At 49.1% G+C, this 9943-nt stretch overlaps 1 protein-coding gene across 2 annotated transcripts; it reads right to left on the bottom strand.

The window, feature by feature from the left end:
• Window positions 1-7555: 7555 nt before the first annotated feature.
• LOC122021499 (transcription factor bHLH30-like) lies at window positions 7556-8994 on the bottom strand. Of its 2 annotated transcripts, XM_042579621.1 has the most exons (3): window positions 8610-8994; window positions 8197-8452; window positions 7556-8084 (listed from the first exon to the last, which is right to left on the bottom strand). In XM_042579621.1, exons 2-3 carry the CDS (start codon window positions 8287-8289, stop codon window positions 7629-7631), a joined length of 549 nt encoding a protein of 182 aa, XP_042435555.1. In that variant the 5' UTR covers window positions 8290-8452; window positions 8610-8994; the 3' UTR covers window positions 7556-7628. The 2 variants fall into 2 exon arrangements, with proteins under 2 accessions (XP_042435555.1, XP_042435554.1); XM_042579620.1 differs by having other exon boundaries at window positions 8197-8994.
• Window positions 8995-9943: the final 949 nt, after the last annotated feature.

Below are 9943 nucleotides of genomic sequence, written 5' to 3'. Positions count from 1 at the left end.
GTGAGAAAAACTTGGCACTTTACTCCATCTGTGTATTGATGGAGGGTTGCCGTGTTATCAAACTTACCCAGGTGATCATCCGGGTCGGTTGTCCCATTATACTCGCCGATCGTCGGGGGCGTATAGTGCTTGGGCAGAGGGTCTCGTAGAATGGCCTCTGAAAATTGGCGATTGATCCGCTCGGGCGACGCGTCCGCTCGGGGGGCTTTCCCCTTCCTGTCGTCTCGTCGAGGCATTTCCTCCGAAGAAGACCCCTTATCTCTGTGAGTTGGTAAGGCTTCAGGGGTTCGGAACAGAGCCCGATGAAATGTGACGGTGGCAGGTGGTGCTTCCGTTCGACCACCAGATGCTGATGTTGCTTGCTGCTCCGGCCGCTCGGATGCGGCTTTCTGTTTTTGCTCCACGAGCTTAGCGGCCCTTGTCTCGATCAGAGCGTCGAGTTCCTCATTCGAAAGCGTCACCATGTGTTGTCGTCCAGCTTCGTCCATTGTTCCCGATCGGATGCAGGAGCGTTCCCACAGACGGCGCCAAATTGATCCTGTCCGAATCACCGAACCAAAGGACGCTGGGCACGTGGCGCGCTCCTAGTCGAGGATGTAGGCCTCCGTCTGGTCGCACGAATCTCCGGCAAACCTGCGCAGAAGTCGGGCCGGGAAGGGTTCCCGGCGTCGACCCTCCGACGCTCAAGTCAGGCAAGCAAATAATGCAAAAGGTGGCTCCAAAGATGATTTTTCACGTACCTGCGGCGAAGTAAGAGGCTCTATATATATAGAGCGAGGAGAGAACTAATGCACGTTCACCGAGGTGCAGACGTGTCAGCAACCCATACCTCGGTATGTACTTGTCAGAGAGCTTACCTGACACCATACTGCTACAGTCCGAGCATGTCTTCGATGGGACAACAGGACACCCCGTCGCCAGACTAGGGGTATGGCGTAGCCATACGACTTGACGACTGTCAGAGGGTGTTCCCTTCCTTTACCCACCGCCCGGCCGGGACGTCCGTCCGGCCGACCGGGCGAAGAACGTCGTCCGGACGGCCTTAATTCCCTGCGTCGGCCGGGCGGCCCGTCCCTCCGCTCGGTCATTATGTACTGTTTCATTGAGCGTCGGAACCCTGGTCCCTACCAGGGTGCCTTTTACTACCAGATGTCCCTTTCTTCTAAATCCGGTCGGCTCGTCCTTCTCCGGCGGGCCACCGGGCCCTTTAACCTCCCCGTGGTGTTGACCCCTCGTTATGGGGTTCCAGATTCTTACCACCGGATCAGCCACGTACCTAACATTCCGTCTCTTCGACTTTCGAACAGGATCAACACTCATTCGTATGATAATACTCATTCGTTCATACGATGTTCATATACATCGGAAAGCATCACACAAACATGCATGCCCACAACTTTATTTCAACAAGCACATTCAAAGAAGATCCAGCCATATCCAAAGCAGCATATGGACAAAAACCTGCTGCAGCTAGCTAGCTGTTAGCCCCTTAGACTCGACGGCATGGCTGGGCGCAAGGATTGGCTCGTTGCTCCTTGGATCCAGCAAAGTGGGCATGTGCGCAAGACATGCCAAGCAGCGGGTGGACAAGTGGCAGTGCACGGGCACTGTCCGAGCACAAGTCGAGCGGGAGGTCGACTTGGCGGTGGCAAACAGATGCGAAGAAGCGGACGCGCGGAATCGGAGCATTTGGCCAAGCATGGCTCGGAGAAATCATGAGCCATGGCATGCAGCGGGTGCATGCAATGCAGCATACGGAAGGATGCAGCAAAATGGGCTGTTTCGGCCCAAGCCCATGGAGCAGAACCATGGACAGCACAAGGGTGCAGGCTGGCTTTGACATGGCGCCAAGGCAGCGACGAGGTGGCTGGCGGTTTGGGACATGTGGCATGGCAGTTGGGCCAACTGCCATGCAACTGCTTGTAAACTGCCAAACCAACCCTGCCTATGCATTATAAATAGGCAAGGGGGTGGCAAAGGCAAGACAAGAGAGTTTTGTATGAGCATTCTGCCAAGAGAGCCATTGTAATCCTTTGTTTGTGAATACAAAAGGTTGGGAGTTTCCTGTACGTTTGGCTTGTCTTCTTTGTGCGTGGCTTGTGCATTCTCTAGCACGTTGGTGGTGCAACTCGAAGGCTGAATCAAGTGCGGAACTTGACTGCCGCGCAGGAGTTTCAAAGGTGAAAATTTACCCCTGTGACAACTGGTATCAGAGCGCAAATTCATGGCTGGTGGTAGCCACGAACTAAGGGAAAGGCTTTCTGTTGTGGAAGCCTTGCTCGGTGCGGTGCCGGATGGAGAGGACATTTGCGATCTGGTGGCAAGGGTCCTCAACTTGGAGGGAAGTCTATTGCATATCCAAGAATCTCTTATGGAAGAGATGGCGCAAATACGGAAGAACAACGAGGATCTTCGCTACGAAATCATTGTTCTGCGAAGAGCAATGGCTTCTAGTCCCGAAGCGGTTCCTCAACGTCCATTGGTGAGAGTTCCTGAACCAAAGTCTTTCGGAGGCACGCGGAGTGCCAAGGAACTCGAGAACTTTCTGTGGGACATGGAGCAGTACTTTGTTGCTGCCAAAGTGCCTGAAACCGAGAAGGTAACAATCTCTAGCATGTACCTTATTGGCGATGCGAAACTCTGGTGGCGGACTCGCATGGTGGATGATGCAAATGCGGGCCGACAGAAGATTGATACATGGGATCGGTTGAAGAAGGAAATGAAGGACCAATTCCTTCCTGGCAATACTTCCTGGATTGCGCGTGACGGCTTGAAGCGTCTCAAACAGAGCGGTTCTGTGCGAGACTATGTCAAAGAATTTAGTTCTTTGATGCTGGACATTCAGAACATGTCCGAGGAGGACAAATTGTATAATTTCCTGTATGGCTTACAACCTTGGGCGCAGGTTGAACTTCGTAGGCAAAATGTGAGGGATTTGCCTAGTGCAATTGCTGCTGCCGACGCCTTGGTGGACCTTCGCATGAGCAAGGAAAATTTGAACGTGTCTTCATCTTCCAAGTCCAATTTTGTTCGCAAGGACAAGAAAGGAGATTGGAAGAAGGAAGGCAAGAAGGATGCTAAAAAGAAGGATCCGGGGAACAACCATGGCAAAGGGAAAGCAGAACATTCGACGGTTCGAGGGAAAGATAACTCGAAGAATCAGGGCTGTTTTCTATGCAACGGCCCTCATTTTGCCAAGGACTGTCCGAAACGCGAGAAGTTAAACGCTCTCTTGTTGGGTGACCAAGAGGATGACTACGAACAGGAAGTTGCTACACTTGTCAATCCTTTAAAATTGCTCAACACAATTGTTGCCTATGAGCCCCTTGAATTACTAACCAATATGTCAGAGGACATGGTGCGGGCTCATTCTCAACTTTTGCACGTTTCTGTGATGCTGAACGGGAAAAGTGCATATGCAATGGTGGATACAGGGGCTACTCATACCTTCGTATCTGCCAAACTGGTGCAAGAATTTGGGCTGTCAGTAAGCAAATGCCCGAAATACATCAAGTCGGTGAATGCCAAGGCGCAAGCAGTTGTGGGTATGGCTTACAACGTACCTTTAACTGTTGGCACTCAGGTGGGGAAAGCGAACATGATGGTGATTCCACTTGAAGATTTCCAAATCATACTTGGTATGGATTTCTTACGAAAGACGAAGACGGTGCCGATGCCTCACTTGGATGGAGTGATGGTAATGCAAGAGTCCAACCCGTGCTTCGTATCGGCTGTGCATCCTTACGGAAAGGGCCAGAACAAGGGGAAAACCAACATCATATCAGCCATATCCTTGGAGAAAGGCTTGAGGCGAGGCGAAATAACTTACTTGGCGGCCTTGATCGATGCAAAACCTGACCAGAATGTCGAACTGCCAGTTGGTGTTCAAGACATTCTGTCGAAATTTGAAGATGTGATGCCTTCGGAGTTGCCGAGATGCTTACCACCAAGGAGGAATATCGACCACAAAATCGAACTCGTCCCTGGTGCTGTCCCTCCTGCAAGTTCGCCATACCGCATGTCTCCCCTGGAACTTGCGGAATTACGGAAGCAATTGAACGAGTTGCTGGAAGCAGGACATGTGCGACCATCAAAGGCTCCTTTTGGTGCACCGGTGCTGTTCCAAAAGAAGAAGGATGGTGACTTGAGGATGTGCGTGGACTACAGGGCCCTGAACAAGGTGACGGTGAAAAACAAGTACCCTGTTCCACTAGTACAAGATCTGTTGGACAGACTAAGCAAGGCATCATGGTTTTCGAAACTTGACTTGCGATCGGGATATTGGCAAGTCAGAATTGCGGAAGGAGACGAGGCAAAGACAACATGTGTAACTCGTTATGGTTCATACGAGTTTCTGGTCATGCCTTTTGGCTTGACCAATGCCCTGCCACTTTCTGCAACTTAATGAACGAGGTGTTGTACGACTTCTTGGATAACTTTGTTGTTGTTTACTTGGACGATATTGTTATCTACAGCAAGTCCTTGGAGGAGCACTTGGAGCACTTGGGGATGGTGCTCGAGCGGCTAAGGAAGCATCAACTCTTTGTGAAGAAAGAGAAGTGCGAATTTGCAAGCCAAGAAGTCATGTTCTTGGGACATTTGGTCAACAAGTGCAAGGTGGGGATGGATCCAAAGAAGGTGCTTGTCATTGTTGAGTGGCAGACCCCTTCAACTATTCCAGAACTACGGTCATTCTTGGGCTTGGCGAACTACTACCGCAAGTTTATTGCTGGATATTCAAAGAACGTTGCCCCATTGACAGACCTCCTAAAGAAGAACATGCGGTGGGAATGGTCAGATGCATGTAAGGAAGCATTTGGAAAATTAAAGACGGCAATAGCATCTGAACCTATACTGCGACTACCGGACTTCGAATTGCCCTTCGAAGTTCATACGGATGCTTCTGATAGAGCCATTGGCGGCGTGTTGGTGCAGGAAGGCCATCCCGTTGCCTTTGAAAGCAGAAAACTCAATGCGGCAGAACAGAAGTACTCTGCCCATGAAAAAGAGATGGTGGCAGTAGTACATTGCCTACAGGTTTGGCGGGTATATTTGCTGGGAACAAAATTTCTTGTTCGAACAGACAACGTTGCTAACACTTTCTTTGCAACCCAAAAGAAGTTGTCTCCTAAGCAGGCCCGTTGGCAGGAATTCTTGGCTGAGTACGACTTTGCTTGGGAGCACAAACCTGGAAAGCACAATCAAGTGGCTGATGCATTGAGTCGGAAGGAAGTTTTTGCTACTTTCTACTCTATCTCTAGAGTAGAATCTGATATGATGGAAAGGATAAAGGCTGTTGCTGCAAGTGACACAGCTTATGGGAAGTTGGTGCAGCAAGTAAGAGACGGAGTCATTCGGCGGTACTGGATTGAGGACGACCTCCTAGTCTACAAAGGAGGAAGAGTCTTTGTGCCTGCAGCGGGTGGTCTGCGGAAAGAGTTGCTGAAGGAGACTCACGATCCACTATGGGCTGGACATCCGGGTGTTGAGCGGATGCTGGCTTTGTTGGGGCGTTCTTACATTTGGCCAAAGATGGAGAATGACGTAGAAGCCTACGTCAAAACTTGTCTTGTGTGCCAACAAGACAAGACAGAAAGGAAAAAGGAGGCAGGACTACTTCAGCCGCTGCCCATTCCGGAGAAACCTTGGGTTTCTGTTTCGATGGACTTCATTAGTGGCTTTCCGAAGGTGGACGGCATGTCTTCCATCATGGTGGTGGTGGACAGATTCTCAAAATATGCCATCTTCATTGCGGCTCCTTCGGCTTGCCCCTCGGATGTCGCTGCGGAATTATTCTACCGTCATGTGGTAAAGTTCTTTGGCTTGCCTAATGACATTGTGAGTGACAGGGACACTCGATTCACTGGGAGATTTTGGACGGCCTTGTTCAATATGATGGGGACCGACCTAAAGTTTTCAACAGCAAATCATCCGCAGACGGACGGGCAAACTGAGAGAATAAACCATGTCCTTGAAGAATACTTGCGGCACTATGTGACAGCAAGTCAGAAGAACTGGTTGGGGCTGCTGGACAGTGCGCAATTTTGCTACAATCTGCACAAGTCCTCAGCAACAGAAAAGAGTCCATTCGAAATAGTGCTGGGTGAGCAACCTACAACTCCTATGGAAATAGCAAAGCAAAAGTCTGGAGGAAAATGCCCTGCAGCTTACAGATATGCAAGGGAAAAGCAGGAGTTGCTTGAGGAAGCCCAAGACAGTTTGAGGAAAGCGGCTAGAAGGATGAAAAAGTATGCTGATAAGAAACGAAGGCCTTTGGAATTCTCTGTTGGGGACGAGGTATTACTGAAACTCACACCTCAAATTTGGAAGAGAATAAGCAGCAAGAATGCGCACCGGGGGCTAATTGCCAAGTATGACGGACCTTTCCAAGTTGTGGAGAAGGTTGGGAATGTGGCTTACAGGTTGAACTTACCTGAAAGGCTCAAGGTACATCCCACATTTCATGTAAGTTTCTTGAAGAAATATCATGCAGATGACATGGATCCCTCAAGAAGCTGTGCCAAGAGAGCTCCGCCTATTGTACGGATGCAATTCAGTGATGATGTTGCGGAGATCCTGAACCATAGAACATTTGGCATGAGCAAAAAGAATAGAAGGACAGAATTCTTGGTGCTGTGGAAAGGAAAACCTAAGTCAGAGGCTACATGGGAAAGAGATATTACTTTGTGGCAATTCGAGAAGCAAATCCAAGCATACTTACAGAAGCAATCGACGAGGGCGTCGACTTCTTCTGGTGGGGGTGGTTTGTTAGCCCCTTAGACTCGACGGCATGGCTGGGCGCAAGGATTGGCTCGTTGCTCCTTGGATCCAGCAAAGTGGGCATGTGCGCAAGACATGCCAAGCAGCGGGTGGACAAGTGGCAGTGCACGGGCACTGTCCGAGCACAAGTCGAGCGGGAGGTCGACTTGGCGGTGGCAAACAGATGCGAAGAAGCGGACGCGCGGAATCGGAGCATTTGGCCAAGCATGGCTCGGAGAAATCATGAGCCATGGCATGCAGCGGGTGCATGCAATGCAGCATACGGAAGGATGCAGCAAAATGGGCTGTTTCGGCCCAAGCCCATGGAGCAGAACCATGGACAGCACAAGGGTGCAGGCTGGCTTTGACATGGCGCCAAGGCAGCGACGAGGTGGCTGGCGGTTTGGGACATGTGGCATGGCAGTTGGGCCAACTGCCATGCAACTGCTTGTAAACTGCCAAACCAACCCTGCCTATGCATTATAAATAGGCAAGGGGGTGGCAAAGGCAAGACAAGAGAGTTTTGTATGAGCATTCTGCCAAGAGAGCCATTGTAATCCTTTGTTTGTGAATACAAAAGGTTGGGAGTTTCCTGTACGTTTGGCTTGTCTTCTTTGTGCGTGGCTTGTGCATTCTCTAGCACGTTGGTGGTGCAACTCGAAGGCTGAATCAAGTGCGGAACTTGACTGCCGCGCAGGAGTTTCAAAGGTGAAAATTTACCCCTGTGACACTAGCCATGGTGGTCGAAATGCACCAAGGCTTCCTAACAAGCATCCTAAAGTGTGGATCCTTGTAGTAATGTAAAACAAAAGCATAGCAAATTGAAGTAGCTTCAGTACAAAGGGAGATCATAAGCTTCGAGGAGTCAGTCAGAATGGTGAGATTCTGCGTCTCTTGTTAGAAAACGAGGCCCTCGGCAGAAGGTCGACTTGCGAGTTCACTTTATCAAGTATGGACTTGAGGGCCTGGTGGACGGAGGCCACAAAAAGATGCCTGTCAACGGTGCCAGAATTCCCTTCAGCTGCCATCACAAGGACATTCTTTACACGGCCATTTAAGGTTGAGATCTCAGCGCCGATGGTTTTCAGACGGAGAGTTTGGAGAGCTTGCTTGAGGTCTACGAGGGTCTCCGGTCGGTCCTCGCAACATAGAGACGCCTTGACTGTGACAATGCCAGTGCTGCAGCTGGCTGCGCTTCCTTCGACTTCGACTCGCACTTCGTCGGCGTCGGAAGGAATGGTGTGGCCTCTGCTGCTTTCTGCTGCGGTTTCCTTCAGTTTCTTTACGTGGTTGATCACTGCCGCAAGCAAGGCGGCTTTGTCCAACTGCGATTGTTAAAGTCAACTGTCGGCAACAATTTTTGGAAAAAAAAATATATATTTTTGAAAAGTAAGCAGGATTTGGTCAAACAGAGGAAGAGGAAGAGCGAGGAGGGACCTTGTCGGCGCCGGGGACCATGCGGCGGAGAATGGCGAGGTGGCTGTTGATCCTCTCCCTGCGTCGCCGCTCGGCCTCGCTGTGGTTCTTCATAGCGATGGCCGTCTTGGGGTTGGGAACCCCTCCATCGCCATCCTTGTGTCCGGCCGGCCGAGAAGGCGCGCTGGAGAGATCGCTGCCTTCTCCGGCCAACACGATGGAAGAAGACGGCGGTAAATCCGGGCCAAACCCGAATCCCAGGACATTAGGAACCCCCCTAAAGAACCCCAAATCCCCAAGAGGAACAGAACTCATCAGCCGTGTTCAAAGGCAAGAACTTGAAGAACAGGACGAATTTAAGAAGAAGAACAAGAACACGAAGAAGAAGAAGGAAAAAAAAACGAGGAGAACGACAACTAAATTAAGGTCCAAACTTTGTGGTCCGGGCAAATCAGGAACCAGGAGGACGGTTTGGAGGATAGGACCAGAAGGGGAGCTTCACCCGCCGCAGCTTTCTTATTTGGTGCTCTTCGCTGGATCCATGCGTCGCTCTGCTTCTAATAATCCAATCGATCGCTTCCATCACGAGAAACAAAAACGCGAGGGAGTCGGAGGCAGGAAATCCTAAGAGGAGGGTTTCATCTTCGATCTTTTGCTGAACTCAATCATTTCTCAATTCAACTACTGGGAGTAGTGTTTGAAACCAGAAAGCAGCGACTTCGCCAAAAACAGGGTATTGCAAGAAGAGAAGAAGAAGGAAGGAGAAGAGGGAAAAGGTGGGACTTTTCGTGGTGGCACAGACGAAGCGAGGAGTGGAGATTTCATATAGCACTAGTTGTTATAAAATATTACAACAGTCGGTCCTTAGTTTTTTACTCATGTTTTTTTTTAAAGATTTTTTTCTTTTTAAATGCATGTGGAGTGACGCTGGACAATTTTGCTTTCGCAAGTCGGGTAAATTATTTAAAAACACTGCAAAATAATGATTTTTACCCTCGAAAAAAGCTTCTCAAGTCTAGATTAAATAAAGCAAAGCAAATTAAGGAGTATTCGGGGGAATTAATTGACTTCAAAATTGTGGATGACTACTCGTCGCTGGATGCTATTAACGCAATCCCTGACGTAACTAGTGTAGGAGAACTTGCACAGACTGAGTAATCGAGGTTATAGGGGGCACGGAGTGGATCAAGTAATGTAATGCCTATTAATACCTCCAATGAATCTCAAATGGTATGTTTTACAATTTTAAATGTACAAATTTAGGAGAACATATAGATATCTAAGGACTCCTGATCTAATAGATTACGATGAATGGTCGTATATGACATCTGAGAGATAGGAAAAGGCAGGGAGTATCAAAGTTAGACTTGGAGCAGAAGACGGACACAAGTGAGAAAGAAAGCAGTCGATGAACTTGGTACATTTATGATACAGGGAGTTTAACAGAAGAGTACATCGATAGAATGACAAGAACGAATTGAGCTGGAAAGACTCGGCGTATCTAAGGGACAAGAACTCGAGAGGATGTCAGTACAAGATAAGTTAGTGAGCTTAGTTGAGTTAATTGTACTCCGGACGAGGGTAGAAGCTAACGTAAGCAAACTCGATCGTAGTTGACTTGAATCATGATTTCAGACTACCCAAAATTGGGTTCTAAGTGATTGGTGTTGGTTATTATCTCCAACTGGTGGGTTTAATTATAAGTTGTGCATATGAGTACAAACTGAACCAATTAAAGTGATCTAACTTAGCCTTATTGGGTTTTGGT

Source organism: Zingiber officinale, chromosome 9A, assembly GCF_018446385.1.
Source record: "Zingiber officinale cultivar Zhangliang chromosome 9A, Zo_v1.1, whole genome shotgun sequence".
In the NCBI taxonomy this organism is placed as follows: domain Eukaryota; kingdom Viridiplantae; phylum Streptophyta; class Magnoliopsida; order Zingiberales; family Zingiberaceae; genus Zingiber; species Zingiber officinale.
This window is presented reverse-complemented; position numbering and strand designations above follow the sequence as displayed.